Source organism: Chlorocebus sabaeus, chromosome 10, assembly GCF_047675955.1.
Source record: "Chlorocebus sabaeus isolate Y175 chromosome 10, mChlSab1.0.hap1, whole genome shotgun sequence".
Lineage (NCBI taxonomy): Eukaryota > Metazoa > Chordata > Mammalia > Primates > Cercopithecidae > Chlorocebus > Chlorocebus sabaeus.
This window is the reverse complement of record NC_132913.1, coordinates 70,005,835-70,026,661: the sequence shown is the minus strand read 5'-3', so window position 1 is coordinate 70,026,661 and position 20,827 is coordinate 70,005,835. Positions and strand designations below refer to the sequence as shown.

Below are 20,827 nucleotides of genomic sequence, written 5' to 3'. Positions count from 1 at the left end.
GAGCTGAGATTGTGTCACTGCACTACAGAGTGGGTGACAAGAGTGAGACTCCGTCTCAAAAAAGAGAAAATAAACAATTAAATCAAAAACAATGAAAACTCATGGTATAAATGCTCTTTCATATAACCTAGGAATGTACTCCATACTTTTGGGGTTTAAAAATATAATGGTTTTAAATGTAAGGTAATTTTAAATGTAAAGATGTAATGATTTTAAATGAAATGTAATCTTCAGCTTAAAAATAATCCTTAAATTTTATAATCTGAAGCATGTACTAAAAATCTCAGAAATTAAATATCTGTTCTAAATAAGGGTTCCACAAGATAATATAAATTGCTCATTTCTTTGCTCACTGCTTACAAAAATAATGTATTATTTTTGAGTGCATTTGTATATTACATGTAAAGGAATTAGTTTAAAGTGATTCATACCAAAATACTGTTTTTCTCTCTGTTATTTAAAGTGGCTCCAGGAGGAAAATAAGCAGTAGTACTTGTTGTAATATCCAAGCTTTTACAAAGGTTATCCTGGGTGGCACAGTCCATCCATCCTACATTAACAAGACCATCCTAAAATGGAAAAGAAACAGAAAACAAACCATGTTGTAAATAGGAGGCAAAAAGTTAAAGGGATTTAGAGCTTTACTTAGCTAAAAACACAATTTTTCTACCACAAAATTAAAACTTCATGCCTTAGTTCTACAGTAAAGTAGATTTCTAATATTATTAGAAATACTGAAAAGTAGACAATATTTCCAATATTATAAATTACTTAATAAATTTAGAAATATTAAGTGCAAAAAATGGTACTTAGTAACTTGAGAAATGTTTTTTCCCTAATAGTAGAAATCTACTTTTTATAATTCTTTCTACGAATCCACAAAAAACTACATTTACAATTTTTATAGAAAGTGAGCTGTCCAATAGTCTTTCAGGTTAAAGAATATAAACCAAACTACTGTTTAAGACTTTTCATTATGGCTATCCTTTTAATAATTATACAGTTTATGAGACATTCTCTGTATGTGTCTATAATGTGCATTTAAATTAGTATCTTCCCAGTTTTCATCTACAGCGGCTAAGCTAATCCTTTAGTGAGCTCCAAAATCCTATATGAAAAGTACATTTCTCAGAACCTTAAGTTACTGAAAAAATTTTTTGGACTGGGCAAGTTAGTAAACAAATAGAGTTCTAACATACATTCAACTGGGATCTTAGAAAGATAAGGGAGAATAAGACAGAAACAAGTGAGATAACAGCTGACAGGTTTCCACAACTGATGAAAGATATTAACACAGCTATAGTGATAAAGAAGTCCAGTTAATCTCAATCAGAATAAATAAGAAACTCAGACCTATGTACATCATAATGAAACTTCAGAAAAATCACAAACAATTAAAAGCTAAGAAAGAATAGATCTTGATGTAGGTGGTGTTACATGGGAGCATATATATGTAAAAATTAAGTTGTACACTTAAGATGTATTCACTTAACTGCATTTAAGATAGAGCTTAGAAAAAATATTTGATTAAAATATGTAACAGCAGAGTTTCAGTGGTAGTAAAATAATTTGTTTAGTACTCTTGCGTTAGGTAACAAATGAGTAAGTCAGGATACATCTACAAAATTTCTAGGGTACCCATTAAATGAATAATAAAAGAATGGGTAACTAAAGATCTAGTAGAGATGGGAAATGAAATTTTAAAAATCACTTGATTAATCCAAAAGAAACAAAAAGGAAAAAGGACTAGAAAACAGGTAGGACAGATATAAAACTAACAAGATGGTAAGTATAAAGCCAACTATGTCAGGAATAATATTAAATATAAATGGGCTAACATAAAGAATGGCAACTAGATAAATACAAAACCTAATTACATGCTGATTGCAGGCTAATAAATATAAGGATACAGTAAGGCTGACAGTAAAAAATGGAAAAATGCCAACATTAAACAAAAGAAAGCTAGTGTAGCTATATTAGTATCAGTCAAGGTAGACTTGGAGGCAAAAGGCATGAAAGGAGATAAAGAGGGTTATTTCATCAGGTTAGAGATTCAAATCACCAAGAAAACACAATTCTAAATTAATATCTACCTAATAACAAAGCATCAAAATGAATAAAAATTGACAGAAAACAAAGGAAATAGAAATATCCACAAAATAGTGGAGGATATTAAGACACTTCTCTGTTATTGATAGAATAGGCAGACAATAAAATTATTAAGATCTAGAGGATTTGATCAACATAGCTAACAAATTGGACCCAACTGATTTTATAGAAATGTGCATCTGTGAATTACAGGATTCATTTTCAAATGCACATGAAACATTTTATAAAAATTTACCACATAATGGGCTATGAAAAAAGGCCTAACCACTTAAAAAAACTGAATCCATGTTCATTATCCACGGTAGAATTAAGCTAGCCAAAAAATAACAACAGTACTTTTAAAAATACCATTTATGATTAGGAACAAAAAATACAGAATCTGTGATTCAAAGAGAAATAAAAATGGAAGATTAAAATATATTCTGAACTGCTAATCAAAGTACTATATATATCAAAATAGAAGATGTACCTAAAGTTGTACTAATTTACAATCTAAATTCATATATTAGAAAGGAAAGCCTGAAGATCAATGAACTAATCATTCAAGAACAGCAAATTAAATCATAAAAAAGTTGAGGGAAGGAAATATAGTACTTAAGTCAATGAAATAAAGAAACGTGCAGTAAAAAAAAAATCAATAAAGCTAAAACTTGAGACTTTGAAAAGACTTATAAAGCTTAAAAAACCTCTCCTTGGACAGAATAAGAATAAAAACAGATGACACACACACAAAAAATATGATCAGAAAGTAAGAAAGAACATCACTATAGATACTACAGATATAAAAAAAATAGAATAGTATGTACAATTTTTATAGCAATACATTTAGACATTTCATAGAAAGAATGAAGTCTTAAAAAAACAGAATTTACCAAATAGAGGAAGTAGAAAATCAATCAATCAATCAATCAATCAATCAATCAAGAGAGATCGGAGAAAAGTCTATAAAAACAGATTCAAAGACAACTCCAGGCCCAGATGGTTTCCTGATAAATTCTACCAAAAAAAATTCTTTTTGAGAAAGAAAGAACACCAGTTGTACAGAAACTGTTTCCAAAGAAGAGAAAAAAAGAGAATATTTTCCAACACATTTAAAGGCCAGCCTAACTTTGATGCTAAAAGCGCACAGACTTTACTGAAAAGGAAAAATATAGGCCGATCACTCCAATCACCAAATATTAAAAAAAAACAAAGATACTAATGCTCAGTCCTCACCCTCAAATATTTTGATTTAATTGATCTGAGGGACCTGGTTTTTTTTTTTTTTTATTATTTTTAAAATCTCGTCAGGTGATTCTAATGTGTAGTGTTGAAAAACTAAAGGCCTAGGCATAGGGTGAAATAAGGAAAGGGAATGAAACAAAAGCATACTAAGTTAGTGATTTTATTATCAAATAAAACAGAATTTGTGTAAAAAAATCCATAATGCACAAAGAGAAATAAATAGCTGCCAAAGGATATAATGTTCATACTGCTGCGAACGATATGTCAAAATACGTAAAGGAAGAACTGACAGAAATGTAAGAGAGTAGAGATTTTAATACATCCCTTTTAGAAATTACAGATCATGCAGTCCAAAATTAACATAATAAATCTGATCTAATAAATACAATATTACACCTAACTTAGAAGATATTATTATATTCAAGCTCACAAAGAATTTCCACAATTTTCACAACTGACAAAGTGTCAAGCCACAAAGCCACAAAGGGTATTTCAATGGTGTTAAAAAATTAACATCACTCAGACTACTTCCAAGCCATTAACATGAGAGTGAAATAAATTTTAAAATGACTAAAAAAGAAAACAAAACATAAAGTTTGGAAATGACAAAAACACTAACATGTAACTTTAGTTGAAGAGGAATTTATAAATTGCAGAATAATTAAAAAGTAAATGACACTTAGAATATGTCAAAATTTATTGAACGTAGCTAATTATTCAGAAAAAACCACATAGCTATGAATACAGTCATCAGAAAATAAGATTACAAATAGGTTAGTTAAATGTTCAAGAAACAAGGGAAGAAAACGTTTCAAATCAATTTCTAAACGTGTTTCTTTACATGGTGATATAATTTTACAAAATGATTGATGCTTACCAACATGCCACTAAGCCTGAGTCGTGTCTGTGAAGTCAAACAATCTGGGGACAAAAAAACCTTATGAGGCAGTTTTACCTTTATGAAGCCTAATGAAAATACTTGCATTTGCCTTTCCCCCAAATTACCATGTTCATTCGAAGGCAATTAATTGAGCTGGACTCTATGGAAATCTTTCTACTTACACACACACACACACACACACTCTCTCTCTCTCTCTCTCTCTCTTCCCCCCTCGCTCTCTCACTCTCTCTCTCACATTCTTTCATTCTCTCCCTTTAATTTCTAGGATTTCTAGCTACAGAGGAAATGAGTAATTTTCTCTCTTTAGGATAATACTCTGAATCTCTCCTCCTATCAACAATCCCTTTTACCCAAGAGATCTCATAATTGGGGGAAAATAAAATGTAACAGATATTTGAGAAAAGTATGTAAAGGATCCTCAAAATACAATAAAATCTTTAAATAGTGCCTTCACTATTTTTATGGAAGTTCTGTAAATATGAACACTAGAATACAATGAGAGAAGATTTAGAAGAAAGAGAGCTATAGCATCACAGAGTCTACAAAGACAGGGAAAAGCAATTTACCTGAAGTGAGAAGTAAAAGAATCTCAGGGAGTGTAAGAAGTTTTGTTCTTGTGTGGATGAACAGAAATTTGGGCAACAGGCCAAAATGAGACAAAATCCCTTGGTGATTAGTTAAGTTTAAGGCTGATGTTCTGCTGCAAGGCAGTGTCTTCCTAGCATAGGACTTACAGGATGGGGTAATGGGTTGATTTTAGTTAAAAGGCAATATCTTTTCAATATAGTAGCACGAAGGCTGAGAGATGAAATGTGGGGAAAAGACTCATGTTGGGATTAAATACATGCAAATACATTGAGTTACAATATTTTGTTATCTTGGACCAATTTTTAACCAACCACACTGTTTGAACACAGTTACAGTTTGTGGCTTGCTATGCAGAGTACTGAATTTTCAACATAATTTATTCAAGGAAAGGTTCCTAGAAGAAGCTGTCATCTTCAAATATATAATTGTATGAGGCAAATCTATGTATGTTTAACAGATATATATATAAGCATGAAGCAAAGTCTGTATTTCCAAAAAATTATTATTTTGGGATGGGTTAGAGCTGTAAACAACTAGTTATTTTTGCAAATTGTCAAATACCATCTGTGGCTACCTGAAGGTACAATTTATCATGAGTGTATTTAAGCTGAAAAACTGGTCCACTGAACATAAGAACATTCAAAAATGAATTACATTAAAAAATTGAATGATTACATTAAAAAATACATTAAAAAATAAATAATAACCTCATGTGTAAAATAATGAAAAAGGCAAATATTCATTAAGAAAAACAATTGCAATCTTGGGCATACACTGTAGTTTCAAGTACTTAATAATTAATTATAGTAGCATACTTAAAACTGTCACTGAAAATTTAAATGTCATGTTCTCTTCATTCCAACAAAATTAAAAAATATTACCTCCTCCTTTTGAACAAAAAGTGATCAGCCAGCCAATACCAGCAGCAAAAGCAGTTTGTATGGAGTTAACAAAATTTCCTTAAAAAAAAAAAAAAAAGCAAATTCTGATCACCTATTACTCCTTTACTAATGGAAACCGTCTTCTAAGTAATTTTTCCTTTCTAATCTCACCCTCTTCTAATCCACTCTGAGTTTTACCAGTTATCTTTCCAAAGATACTCTTGAGTATGACAAATTCCTTCAATGGCTCTCCAATTTTTCATCATATAAAACCTAAATTCATTATTTCATTAAGAAAAAAACTCAAATTGGCAAGTTAGGCCCCTGTGACTTGAGCTTTGTCTACCTATTCGGCCAGCTATATTGTATTTCTCCATACCACTTGACCCAATTATTCATCTTTTTGTCAGATTCATTTGCCAGTTCCCCAAATACACAGTGATCTCCTAAGGTTTCCTATTCATTTTCATGACAGATTAGAAATGACTTCTTTCAAGAAGTATTTTCTAACTCTCTTTTCCCCAACTGGGTTGTTTTACATATGTTATGCTTCCTTAAGCTCTATAACAATAGTTACTATATTGCATTTTAATTGTTTACGAATGTTTTCCTCACTAATGAAGTCACTGATGGCAAGGATTATGTATTTTACTACTGCAGCCCTACTATTTAATAGTTTCTGACATGAAACTTTACTCAACGAATAAAATGAACATCTTGAGCCACGAATACTATTATTTCCTGGATAGCTTAATCTGCCTAAAGGCAGTTAATGAGTTAAAAGCCTAAGATTAGAAGCATTTTTAAACTTTAAACAGAATAGGTTTGAATTTACTGACTGAAAAGCATACTTAAAAAAGCAATGAAACACTTGTATCACAAAATATTTAGTTGCACTTTGAGAGATGTCTTTTTACCCTAGCCCTATCTCATATCTATTTCCCATATCTCAATAGTTTCAGTTTCTGTACAAATCTAACTAGTTTGTTAAATTCAGCGGAGTTCAGAGTAAATGACACAATTCCCTTCTAAGAAACATGAAAAAGACACTTTAAAATTTCAATACTACGACCAAAATGTTAATATTGCCATTAAAAACAAAATACTAATTTCAAAATACCCTGAAAATCAAGCAAATTAAGAAAATAAAATTACCTGTCCAAAGTTCTGTCACTGTACTTCTAACATGCTGCATTGCAAAACTCACTAAACTCTCCTTTGATCTGTCTCCATGATATTTCACTGGGGCCTATTGGTTTTTGGAAGAAGAGAAACATCTTTTACTTTTTCTTTTAAAAACTCAGTAAAAATAATACCAAAGAGTTTGATTTTTATATTTTCTTGAATAATGCAGCAAAGTTCTATTTCTCAATAGCAGAATGTATTTCCAAATGATATCCTGATGATCTTGACAGTACAGATTCTATGGAAGATATTTTAATAATACCATTTATAGTGGTTTCAGTTTCATCACTGGAAACTAAGGAAAAAGATATCAGAGCTTTACATTCAATGAGACAATACTTGTAAAATACTTTGTAAACTAGCAAATACAATATACATATTGTATAAATTATGTTCCTTAAGACAGAAACTGAAATTGGCAAACATTTAATTTTAAAATATAGCAAAGTCAATGGTGTTTGGCTGGGCACGTTGGCTCACGCCTTTAATCCCAGCACTATGGGAGGCTGAGGTGGGCAGATCACCTGAGGTCAGGAGTTCAAGACCAGCCTGGCCAACGTCTCTACTAAAAATACAAAAATTAGCCAGGCGTAGGAGCAGGTGCCTGTAGTCCCAGCTACTCGGGAGGCTGAGGCAGAATTGCCTGAACCCAGGAGGCAGAGGCTACAGTGAGCCGAGATCATGCCCTTGCACCCCAGCCTGGGCAACAGAGTGAGACTCCGTCTCAAAACAAAAACAAAAACACAAAGAAATGGTGTTTAAAAATATTCAGGCCAGGCGCGGTGGCTCACGCCTGTAATCCCAGCACTTTGGAAGGCCAAGGCGGGCGGATCATGAAGTCAGGAGATAGAGACCATCCTGGCTAACACAGTGAAACCCCGTCTCTACTAAAAATACAAAAAATTAGCCGGGCGAGGTGGCGGGCGCCTGTAGTCCCAGCTACTTGGGAGGCTGAGGCAGAAGAATGGCGTGAACATGGGAAGTGGAGCTTGCAGTGAGCCGAGATCGACCAGTGCACTCCAGTCTGGGTGACAGAGCGAGACTCTGTCTCAAAAAAAAAAAAAAAAAAAAAAAAAATTCATAATCCAAAATGTTTATCATCACAGAAGACCAGTGAGATGGCACCTAAAACAAGACTTAAAATGTTCTGCAAATTCCACATACTGTATTTTCTCTAGTATTTAACTTGTCATAATGTTTCACAAATTTAAAAAAGGCTAACTTTATCCCTTACCATTCCAGACCGAAAAATGAAGAGACTGGGATAGCTGTTGACTCCTTTCATTCGGCAAAGCATTCTATCATCACCACAGTTAACAGCTCCAATTCGAAGTAACCCATCCACTTCTTTAGCAAAGTCTCTCCACTATGAGAGAAAAAGAAAACATATTTTTCTGATGAGACCACTTTTCTTCCCTTGAACACACTCCAAGCTATACATTTTTAAACCAGACGTTTGAAAGTATTTGATAATTATTTTTGATAACTACTATTCATAGAAAAAAAATTCTAACACATAAATTGTAGATTAGAAATAAAACTAGTAGTGGGGATGTGAAAAATACGTACTGTGGGAGCTAAATCATGGCAGTGTGAACAGCCTGGGGAGTAAAAGTTTACAAACCACAGTTCTCCAGAATTAACAGCAGCATCTAAAAATAAATAAAATGGAAACAACTTAGAATTATTTATTAAAGGTTCATGCATATTTTAGTTAACTTTTTGTGGACATCAGAATTTTTTTAAAAAGTCATAAAATTTTCATATTGTCTTTCTCATTTTCTGTGCAATTTTTTTCTATATCTTCTACATAAGTGACATTCTTAAAAAATTAAAAAAAATTTTTTCCACGAGAAACATTTTCAAATCTCAAACCAATGGTAACTTTTTAAGAAAACTCTCCTATGCCCATACTTGAAAAAGCAGCAGCCTCAAACTGCAAGATAAATATGGCCATAAAGTTCTAAAAAGTGACAGCACAAGAAACAGTAGCCAAACCTCACAGAAGAGTATGTGTGCACTAGAGAAATAAAGAAGACAAATAGAGTGACTGAGATTTAAGCTCTTCTATTATATGCAGCATAGGTTAAGTAGGTTTAGTCAATTCTGACAGCTACTTTAAACTCTGAAAGAATAAGAGACTTACATAATATAGTAAGGATTGTGGGGATTAAATTTAATCTAAGCCCTAAATAAGACATTACTGAGGCCGGGCGCGGTGGCTCACGCCTGTAATCCTAGCACTTTGGGAGGCTGAGGCGGGCGGATCACAAGGTCAGGAGATAGAGACCATCCTGGCTAACATAGTGAAACCCCGTCTCTACTAAAAATACAAAAAAATTAGCTGGGCGTGGTGGCGGGTGCCTGTGGTCCCAGCTACTCGGGAGGCTGAGGCAGGAGAATGGCCTGGGCCCAGGAGGCAGAGCTTGCAGTCAGCTGAGATCGTGCCACTGCACTTCAGCCTGGGCAACAGAGCAAGACTCCATCTCAAAAAAAAAAAAAAAAAAAAAAGACATTACCTTGGAAAATCATTTTGTTTGAAAGGTTGAGGTTTTTTTTTTTTTAAAACAATTCAAAACATTAATACGTATTTGCTAAAATTACAGATTTGAACAACGTATATCTAGCTAATAGTACATTTTACATTATTATCTGTAAACTGACCTGATGCAAGTTACAAATTTTACTCATTTAAAAAATTTAACATTGTAAAAATGTACTTTCACATTCAAGACAAAAAGGCAAGGATAATTTGCTTTGGGTTAAAGGATTTCCATATAATTTCAAGTTAAAATTTGTTATTTTAAAATAAAAATTTCAGAAATTACAGTAAGACATTAAGTCACACATGGTATTCTAAATATGTGCAACTAATTCAGGCTAATTAGAAATAGGTGCAGGACTCAGGGTTCACCTACATTTCAAGTATGAGACAGACCTGTGGGAAAACAGTTAATCTGTACATTACAGGCAAGGTGTATAATTCAGAACTATCGGCTGTTCTTTGGAAGTGTTTTCAAAGTCTGGCAAATGACCGTTCTATAGAGGTGGTGGAAAAAATTGCCATATTGGTTTAGACCACAAGCCAGTACAAATTTAACTAAAAATAGTAACAGAATGCAAACTTTAATGAAAGAAGGGATTATCTTATCAGCTATAAACAAGTAATGAGGTATTTTTATATAAAAATAGAAAGCAGTAATTACACAAGGTATTACTGTTCATAAGTCTTAAATAAAAATATGTTGTAAAACAAATTTGAATGGTATTTGACATAAAACCTTGCTAGTAGTGAAAATGTCTCCTACCCTGCTAACAGGCACACCTCAGATATTGCGGGTTTGTTTCCAAATCACAACATAGCTAGTATCGCTATAAAGGAGTCACACACATTTTCTGGTTTTCCAGTGCATAAAAAAATATTTACACTATACTATAATCTATTTTGTAAGAGCATTATGTCTAACAACAACAAAAAAATGTACATACCTTAATTAAAAAATAGGCTGGGCACAGTGGCTCATGCTTGTCATCCTAGCATTTTGGGAGGCTGAGGCAGAAGGATCATTTGAGCCCAGGAGTTTTGAGACCAGCCTGGGCAACACAGCACGACCCTGTCTCTACAAAAACAGCTGGGCATGGTGGCACGTGCCTGCAGTCTCAGCTAGTCGGGAGACTGAGGTGGCAGGATCGCTTCAGCCCAGGCTTGGGTTCAAGGCTCTGGTGAGCTATTATCCTGCTGCTGAACTCTCCAGCTGGGATGACAGAGTGAGAACCTATCTCTTAAAAAAAAAAAACAACTCAAACCAAGGAACAAAAAATAACTTTATTGGTAAAAAATGATAACATTAACAGTCATTTGAGCCTTTCAGCAAGTCATGCATGTCATGATGTTGATGGGTGCTGACTGATCATGGTGGTGGTTAAGGTTGGGGTGGCTGTGGCAATTTCTTAAAATGAGACGACAAAGAAGTTTGCCACATTGACTGACGTTTCCTTTCCTGAAAGATTTTCTCTGAAGCATGCAATGCCGTTTGATAGCATTTGACCCACAGAACTTCTTTCAAAATTGGAGTCAAAATTGGCCTCAAACACCCTGTTGCTGCTTTATCAACCAAGTTTATGTAATATTCTAAATCCTTTGTTGTCATATCAACATTGTTTACAGGACCTTCACCAGGAGTAAGTTCCATCTCAGGAAACCACTTTCTCTGCTCATCCGTAAGAGGCAACTCCTTACCGCCCCACGTTTTATAATGAGATTGCAGTAATTCAGTCACATAATCAGGCTCCAGTTCTCTTGCTATTTCTATCACATCTGCAGTTACTTCCTCCACTGAAGCCTTGAACCCCTCAAAGTCATCCATGAAGGTTGGAATGACTTTCCTCCCAATGCCTGTAACACTGATATTTTGACCTCCTTCCATGAATCACAGATGTTCTTAATGACACTAGAATGGCAACTCCTTTCTAGAAGGTTTCCAATTTACTTTGCATGGATCCATCAGAGGAATCACTATCTATGGCAGGTAGAGTCTTGTGAAATGTATTTCTTAAGAGAGTATGACTTGAAAGTCGAAATTACTCCTTGATCTATGGGCTGCAGAATGGATACTGTGTTAACAGGCATGGAAAAAAACATTATGCTCTTTGTACATCTCCATCAGAGCTCTTGACAGGCGCACTGTCAATGAGCACTAATATTTTCAAAGAAATCTTTTTTTCTGTGTAGTATATCTCAACAGAAAGCTTAAAATATTCATAAAATAATGTGCTGTTATCCAGGCTTTGTTGTTACATTTACAGAGCAGAGCTGATTTAGCCTAATTCTTAATGGTTTTTCGTAAAATGAGCACTGGTTTCAACTTAAGGTTACCAACTGCACTGGCCCCTAACAAGAGTCAGCCCATCCTTTGAAGCTTGGCATTGACTTCTCTCTAGCTATGAAAGTCCCAGATAGCATCTTCTTCCAATGGAAGGCTGTCTCATTTACACTTGAGAATTTGTTGTTTAGTATAGCCATCTTTATCAATGATCTTAGGTAGATCTTCTGGAAAACTTGCTGCAGCTTCTATGTCAGCACTTGCTGCTTCATCTTATATTTTGATGTTATGGAGATGGCTACTTTCTTTAAACCTCATGAACCAACCTCTTCTAGCTTCAAACTTTTTTCTGCAGCTTCCTCATCTCTCTCAGCCTCTATAAAATTGGAAAGAATTAGGCCTTTCTTTGGTTAGGCTTTTGCTAAGGGGATGTTGTGGATGATCTCATCTACCCAGACCACTAAGACATTCTCCATGTTAGCAATATGGCTGTTTTGTGTTCTTATCATTAGTGTGTTCACTGGAGTAGCACGTTTACTTTCTACGTTGCATTTATAAATTTAACTAGCAAAAGAGGCCTTTTAGCCTATCTTGAGTTTTGATATGCCTCCCTCATTAAGCTTAATCATTTCTAGCTTCCAATTTAAAATGAGAGACATGCATCTCTTCCACTTGAACACTTAGAGGTCACTGTAGTTATTAATTGGCTTAATTTCAGTAATGTTTTATCTCAGAGAGTAGGGAGGCCCAAGAATAGGGAGAGAAAAGGGAGAAGGAAGAGGGAGCAGTCAGAATAGACACAAACATTAAGTCTGCCATCCTATGGGCACACTCCAAAACGATCACAATAGTAACATCAAAGATCACTGACTGCAGATCATTGTAACAGACAGAATAATAGTGAAAAAGTTTGGATACCAAAATGTGACACAGAGACATGAAGGGAGCACATGCTATTGGAAACATGTTGAGCTGACAGACTTGCTTGATATAGGGTTTTGCTAAAAACCTTCAATTTGTAAAAAAAAAAAAAAAAAAAAAGAAAGAAAGAAAAAGGCATTATCTGTGAAGTGCAATAAAGCAAAGTCTAATAAAATGAGGTACACTTGTATTTTGTCTTTATGGAGCACTTCTCATATTTGCCGAGGTCCCACTGATTGCTGAGTAATAAGAATGAAGTTAAAATATTTTTCATACTGTATCATCACAGCTCAATGGGATGTTGTGCATAACAGTGACCCAGAATAGAATTACTACATTTCAAAATGCAACGTTCCACTTCTAAACTATACAACTAGAGGTATTGTCTGTTAATATACATAAAACTAGAGTTAATAGCTTCTGTTAGGAAAGTAAAGTGTAATTACTTTGCCTGTAACGTACAGATGAGCTGTTTTCCCACAGGTCTATGTTATACTTGAAATGTAGGTGAACACTGAGTCCTGCACCTGTTTCTAATTAGTCTGAATTAATTGCACATATTTAGAATACCATGTATGATTTAATGTGTTACAGTAATTTCTGAAATTTTTATTTTAAAATAACTAATAACTAATTTTAACATGGAATTATATGGAAATCCTTTAACCCAAAGCAAATTATCCTCGCCTTTTTATCTTGAATGTGAAAGCTCATTTTTACAATGTTAAATTTTTTAAGTAAGTAAAATTTGTAACTTGCATCAGGTCATTTTACAGATAAAATATAAAATGTACTATTGGCTAGATACTACATGTTGTTCAAATCTATAATTTTAGCAAATATTTATTAATGTTTTGAATTGTTAAAAAAAAACTCAATCTTTTCAAACAAAATGATTTTCCAAGGTAAGGTCTTACTTAGGCCTTAGATTAAATTTAATCCCCATAATCCTTACTATATTATGTAGGTCTCTTATTTTATTCTTTCAGAGTTTAAAGTAGCTGTCAGAATTGACTTAACCTACTTAACCTATGCTAAATATAATAGAAGAGCTTAGAAGGCATTTGCTTATTGACTTTCTAGAGAGTCAGAAATGATACCATCTGCTTAGCAGAAAAATGCCTGGGAAAGCTTCACTAGAGGGTCCTTCTCTATCACAACAATGCTCCTGCTCATTCCTCTCATCAAGCAAGGTTAATTATTTATGAATTATCTCTGAAGTTTTGTGGCTGCAATTTATTTTGAACTACCATTTAGGGTTCTATATGAACTATTAGCAGTTCTTAAGCTTTTCTGCATAGTGACACATCTGAAAAAGCATGAACCCATATACAATATAACTATCAGTGAAGTCTCCTTCCAGGTAGACTCATGGATTAGTAAGTTTGCAAGTTTTGTTCAGTTCCTCTACCTGTAATTCCAGGTACATTTTCTAACTCACTGGTTCACAAACCACTCACTGATGTGATGTATTGGGAGATGAGAGACAATAAAAACCACACAGGAACAGGTATAGGTTTATATAACTCACACAACAGATATGATTCTACCAGCTTGTGACATGAGCATTAATTCTATTAATAATCCAAATGAATCAAATTGTCTTATTTTATTTGCAGAATATAGGAAAGATATATTTTTCTATTCACTTAGAACATGTTCAAGTGTTTGTGTAGAAGGCTTTTGACAAAGTAACACATTGAACAGCTATTTTGTATGTGGAGCTTACCAGCATGATGTAGAAATTAAGATTAAAATGCCACCCTTGGCCAGGCGTGGTGTCTCATGCCTGTAATCCTGGCACTTTGGGAGGCCAAGGTGGGTGGATCGCCTGAAGTCAGGAGTTCGAGACCAGCCTGGCCAACATGGTGAAACCATGTCTCTACTAAAAATACAAAAATTAGGTGGGCATGGTAGCGGGCACCTGTAATCCCAGCTATTCGGGAGGCTGAGGCAGGAGAATCGCTTGAACCCGGGGGGCAGAGGTTGCAGTGAGCCAAGTTTGTGCCACTGCGCTCTGGTCTGGGTGACAAAGCAAGACTCCGTCTCAAAAAACAAACAAACAAACAAACAAACAAACAAAAATAACAAAAAAAGCCACCCTTGCTTAGAAGGAACAAACTGTATATAATCAAGTAGCTGTAATAAATTTTTAACGATAATAATATATGAAAAACACTATATAGATTTATATGTATTTTTTGTGACTGGTAGGCTACTTTAGTTTTCTTTTTTTTTGTGGTGCCATCATGGCTCACTGCAACCTCCGACTCCCAGATTCACGTGATTATTGTGCCTCAGCCTCCTGAGTAGCTGAGATTATAGGTGGGTGCCACCACGCCCAGCTAATTTTTGTATTTTTAGTAGAGATGGGTTTTCCCCATGTTGGGCAGGCTGGTTTCTAACTCCTGATCGCAAGTGATCCGCCCGCCTTGGCCTCCCAAAGTGCTGGGATTACAGGTGTAAGCCACTGCGCCCGTCCGTATTTTAGTTTTCCAAATTAAATGCAATTGTGATAGAGTAATATAAAATTGAAATTTGAAGTATAATTTATTGCTTTGAAGTATAAAAAATAAACCTATTATTACTGTACAAAGGGATGAAAGTATAAGAATCTATTCTGGCATACAATTTTCTTAAATGCAATGGAAAATGCAGAACTGTATTTTTATGGGCATTTCACACAAGTTGCCAACCAAATTAAATCTACTTCCAAAATAACTATACCTTTATCAAAAACTCCAAAATCAAAAAGCTCTAAGAAATTTTGCTGTAAGTTTGTAGCAAGCTCATTTGGCATCCAAACCTGATCTGAACTGATTTTTAAATTTCTTTTATTTAGTATACACTTACACATTTTGCTACAGAAATATTAATGTTTTTATTATGGTACACTTCCCCACATTCTGCTAGAAATATTTAATATACAGTATATTACATTATTACTGTTCGAAAATCCAAAAGATTTCTAAATTTCAAACATATATATCCCCAAGAGTTTCAGATGAGATCGAACTTGTATTAAGTTTCATAAAACCTTAAGCCCACAAACTTACCAAATTCTCTTCTTTCCAATGTTATGATTTCAGGATCATCATCATAAATACCTAATTTTAAAAGTATATAAAAATTATAAAATCAAAACTTCACTATATAAATTGCCACATAAAAATAGATTACTCGTTTTAATCATCAAAAAAAATCAAATTACTATATTAAATCTCAAACTTAGAGAATATGCAACAACCTAAGTTGAAAAAAAGTAAATAATACTATCAATATATTTAGGGTGATCTAAAGATACTAGAATTTTGATACAGACTCTCATAGGTGTGTGTGTGGTAGTTCCTAATATTCACATAATTTCATCTCCATAGAAAATTTATATTATGGTTTTAAAAATAATTAGATTCAGGGAGGTGCAAAAATATAGACTCTTGTGTACTTTTTACTCACCTTCCTTTAATGGTGACATGTTAATTAGCTACAGTATAATATCAAAAACCAGGAAATTGAGAGTAGTATACTGTTAACTAGACTACAGACCTCATTCAATTTTCAGATTATATGGTTTTTAATACATGGTATCATGTTAGAATATCTTCTGCTAAAAAGTTCGGAATATTTGCAGAGGCAGACACAAATATTTAGTAAATATAACTTTTTTAGGCTTTGTGGGATGTATGGCTTCTGTCACAACTTCTCAACTCTGCTCTCAAAGTGTGAAAGAAGTCATATATTATGTAAACAAATGAATGTAATTGCATTCCAATAAAACTTTATTTATAAAAGCAAATGGCAAGCCAGATTTGGCCTATGAAACGCAGTCTGCTAACTCTTGATATAGACTATCAAGGTGTAGAGAATATACTTGAAAATACTATTTTGAAAAGAAAATTTGTATTTACTAAAAGCAAATCCTCCAGATATAAATTTAAAATACTGTGTGTTTACATTCTTTCTTCCTTGGTTCCTTTACTTTGTTTCCTCCTTCCACCTTATTTTTTCCTTCATGTTTAAGAAAAAGAACACCTTTCGTCCTTCTCATATGCAACCTTTATTGATAATGTTTCAAGGTATTGACCTTAATGTCAACCGAAGGCCAAAGCACTTTAAAACATCAATAAGGGTTCCATATGAGAAGGATGGCATTTCTATTGAAGATATCATTATTAAACTTAAAGTTTAGCCTTTCTTGGAAAATATGATGCTCTAAAATATATTGAAAGAAATATTATTTAATACTAAAAAATACTGAAAGAAATATTTAACTACCCCTAATGCAAATATATAGTCATACATCACTTACTAACGGGGACATATTCTGAGAAATATGTTGTTAGGGAATTTTGTTGTTGCAAAAACATCACACAGTGTACTTACACAAACCTAGATAGCATATCTTACTACACACCTAGGCTACAAACCTGTACAGCATGTTACTGCTGAATACTGTAGGCAACTGTAACACAATGGTAAGTATCTTTGTATTTAAACTTAGAAAAGGTACAGTAAAAATATGGTATTATAATTTCATGGGACCAATTTCCTACATACAGTCCATTGCCAAGTGAAATGTCATTATGCAGTCCATGAATGCATTTTTATTAAATAACAATCCTTATTTTAGAAGTATTTAACAAGATTTGACCAATACAACTTTGTATCTGTACAGATCATCTCTGTATACCCACTGACTTTCCTTTTAAATTTCACTCCCACAGCAAATTAAAAGGAGCTAATCAAAGTGACACATATTAAATATATAACCTAAGTGGTGAAACAGAATTCACTTTTCTTTTACTTAGATAAAAAACATTTCATAAGTAATATCGTATCACCTTACCAAAATCATAACGATAATAGTTCCAGCTTTCATACTGGCCACCTTGATTATCCTCAAGTCCCTTTTCTCCATATTTGTCATACTTTTTCCGTAGATCTTCATCTTTGAGTACTTCATATGCTCTATTTATTTTTAAAAAATCACCATGTGCATTTGGGTTATTCTGTTAAAAAATATTAGATATAATATAATTATTTCAGATACACAATCCAAGTTTCTTCAAAAAATATATGTAAGTTTAATTAATCTAGTGACTTCTGGGAGACCACATACCAACATGAGGAGGGGTAATACAACATGACAAGAGTTACCATGGGTTGAAATGAAGTATTTTTTGAGAAACTATAATGTTCAATAAAAAAAAAGTAATGAAATAATAATTGACTCTTCAAAAGGCTGACAGATGTTATCAGACCATGTAAGTTATTTTTCCTAAAAAATGCAGCTGAGTGAAACTAATAAGCCTGTTGAAACTCTTAATTTCATATTTATTACTCCTATAACAATTATAAATCAATACATTTATAGGTTATTTTTCTATTTAAGGCAAAATCAACTTATTAAAAAAGGACGTGCCCCAATCCATCAAATAATTACATAAAAGCCAAAATCAGAAAACACCCCAACACTGATTCCAATACTTTGGGAGGCCGAGGAGGGTGGATCATTTGAGGTCAGGAGATCGAGACCAGCCTGGCCAACATGGTGAGATCCCCGTTTCTACTAAAAACACAAAAACTAGCTGGGCAGTAGTGACGCACGACTGTAATCCCAGTTACCTGGGAGGGTGAAGCAGGGGAATCGCCTAAACCTGGGAGGTAGAAGTTGCAGTAAGCCGAGATGGCATCACTGTACTCCAGTCTGGCCAAGAGAGTGAGAACCTGTCTCAAAAAAAAAAAAAAAAAAAAAAAAAAAGAAAACAAAAGAAAACAATCCAAAATTGGATTGGAAATGTTTCTTCCTTGTTACTGTGTTTCATAAAATTTGTCTCTGAAGGATGCTTTCATTTAAATAATACTTGGATGATAGAAGGTCTACTATCTTTTATATGGAAACTTAAAAATCATTATTTGACATTTTAAAGAAATTAAAAAAAAATCTTAAATGTGGATCTCAGGAAAAGATAATCAACTAGAGTTTTAAAGAAATATTGTTTCTCTTGCTCAGCTTTATGCAATGAAATAAAATAATCCTATTTTAAAACTTCTACCTAGAAAAGAGAAAATTATAACTATTGTTCATGATGGATGCTAAATCTCATTAAGACATAACCAACTAATTACAAAAACACCATAAAAATTCAAATGAATTTAGTTTTGAAAGATTTACGTTATTGGTACATAAATATTTATGACTGGCATTATATTCAGCTGCTCTCAAGTATTAATTTATAAAACTTTCTAACTGGTTTGTGGACTTGTGCATGGAAGAAAATAGTCAAAGTTAAAACATGCTATTATTAGCTATTACTTCTATTTTTAGCAAGTCATACCCTCTTGAGTTTTAAAAAAATATTTTTTGCAACTGTTCTAAAATACTTGATCTTAACCTACTTTAATAAGAAAACTACTTCAACTACTTCATGGATATTATCGTTTGTTTTGGGGTTAATGTCTTCAACAGAATTGTTGGAAATTCGTCCACAAATTAAGAGGGAACTGAATTTTTGGTACTGACATTCCTAAATAATCCAAAATAATCCATAACATTTTGGTGCTTTTGTTTCTAGCATACAAGTTGAATTATAATTTTGACATGTGATTATTCTTAAGCATTTGATCATTTAAAGCGATTTAAATAAATATCAAAATGTACCAAAAATAAAATCAAATATTTTTAAAAACAAACGTTTACCTACCGGGTTTTTATCAGGATGTAACTTCAATGCCAATTTCTTGAAAGCTTGTCTTATTTCTCTACTACTTGCAGTTTTGGATACTCCAAGTAAACTGTAAAAATCCTGATCGGTGCCCACTAAAATGGCCATATACACTATCAGAAAACAGAGAATGATCCTTTTCAAGTCTCTGATATTGTCATCTTTATTTAACCAGACTCCCATTCTCTTTCTTATGCAAGTTCTGATTTAAGTGAACATTAGGATTCACTGCTGGTTCCAGTTGATGTAATATGCAAATTTGAGCACTTCTGTCCACATTACTTCAAGGGTGAATCAAGCATCACAAATCTGTCCCCAAAAATATTAATCTAAGAAAGAAAAGCAGGCAGTTAAAATACATTTTGAACTAAACAATAACAGCACAATGTATTTATCAAAGAATATGGTCAACAATACAATCTCCATTAAATGGCAAATCAGTGTGAATGCCCCACGTTCTTTCTACATTCATGTAGTCAGATTTGTGAAATCACTGAAGATAGCAGATAAAAGGTCATGAGTGGTAGTAACTAGCTAGAACACACACACTCAGCAATTTATACATTGAGAAAAGACCTCTGACGAGCACCAGAACACAAAGGTGGCAATAAGCTACATGTCCTTCCTCTTTCTACTCAGTTCTAGCTTTGCCTTTAATAGTTCTTCCTTTTAGCTACTTCTTTACCCCCTAAAGCTGTCTAATTTTCATTTTCAGCAGAATTCACTTGTAGGAAATGTCCTTGTGAGGGACTAGAAGGAAATACAGGGTTCTTTACTTTTCATATAACCCTACCAGAAATGGCAGTGAAGTATATTGTTATAATAGACAATCTACACAGCAGTCGATCTTTTTCCCGGAGTTTTCTCACAAGGTGCTTATATTGAATTTAAGCAGAGGCCATTTTCTAAAGAGTAGAAAAATAATTGTAAGTTACCAGTGTAATTTTGTTGCAAAGTTCATGTTTGGTGTAAGTAAAAACAAAAAACAAAAAGAGAAGGGAATAGGTTAGACATACTCTCTGCAGGGCAAAAACCATCATTACTTCTTCATATCACATTTCAACCACTATAGTTTAGTTCCAAAGATCTCCTAATGCTTTGAAAAATCTAACTCTCCTTGCACTTCATTTCTCTGTTTTTCATCTAACCCTAAATGTCTATTTTTAAATTCTTCTCTTTACCTGTGAATGATCTTCAGTTCATTTCTAATACTTCCTTTTCATTCCACAAAAATACACCTTTGAAAAATATAATGATGTAGAGATTAACAAGTATCCAAACAAGAAAACAACCATCAGAAAAAGAGAGGTCATAGTCTCAATCAACCCTTTGGGATAAGATGTTTCTTGCCCAGGGGTTGTTCTTAGCGTCGGGGTGACCGAACTGCCCGTGGCCCGAGCTACTGGGCAGGTGGAAGCGCCAGGTAAATGCAAGGCTAAAGCTTTCGCGCTGCCATCACTGCGGAGTGGG

The 20,827-nt window shown here is 33.6% G+C and overlaps 1 protein-coding gene across 2 annotated transcripts in view; it reads right to left on the bottom strand.

Moving 5' to 3' along the window:
- DNAJC10 (DnaJ heat shock protein family (Hsp40) member C10) overlaps nucleotides 1–19,540 on the bottom strand; it is a 52,393-nt gene extending 32,853 nt beyond the window's left edge. Inside the window, exons 1-9 of one of the 2 annotated variants that reach the window (XM_007965555.3) lie at nucleotides 19,337–19,540; nucleotides 17,479–17,641; nucleotides 15,689–15,739; nucleotides 8,458–8,540; nucleotides 8,123–8,254; nucleotides 6,859–6,952; nucleotides 5,704–5,781; nucleotides 4,211–4,254; nucleotides 432–569 (exon numbers count right to left, since the gene is read on the bottom strand). In XM_007965555.3, the coding sequence (XP_007963746.1) occupies nucleotides 432–569; nucleotides 4,211–4,254; nucleotides 5,704–5,781; nucleotides 6,859–6,952; nucleotides 8,123–8,254; nucleotides 8,458–8,540; nucleotides 15,689–15,739; nucleotides 17,479–17,641; nucleotides 19,337–19,540 (987 nt within the window). The remainder of the gene's footprint in view (nucleotides 1–431; nucleotides 570–4,210; nucleotides 4,255–5,703; nucleotides 5,782–6,858; nucleotides 6,953–8,122; nucleotides 8,255–8,457; nucleotides 8,541–15,688; nucleotides 15,740–17,478; nucleotides 17,642–19,336) is intronic. The other variant, XM_073019857.1, reaches the window with a different exon arrangement.
- Between the last annotated feature and the right edge of the window lie 1,287 nt (nucleotides 19,541–20,827).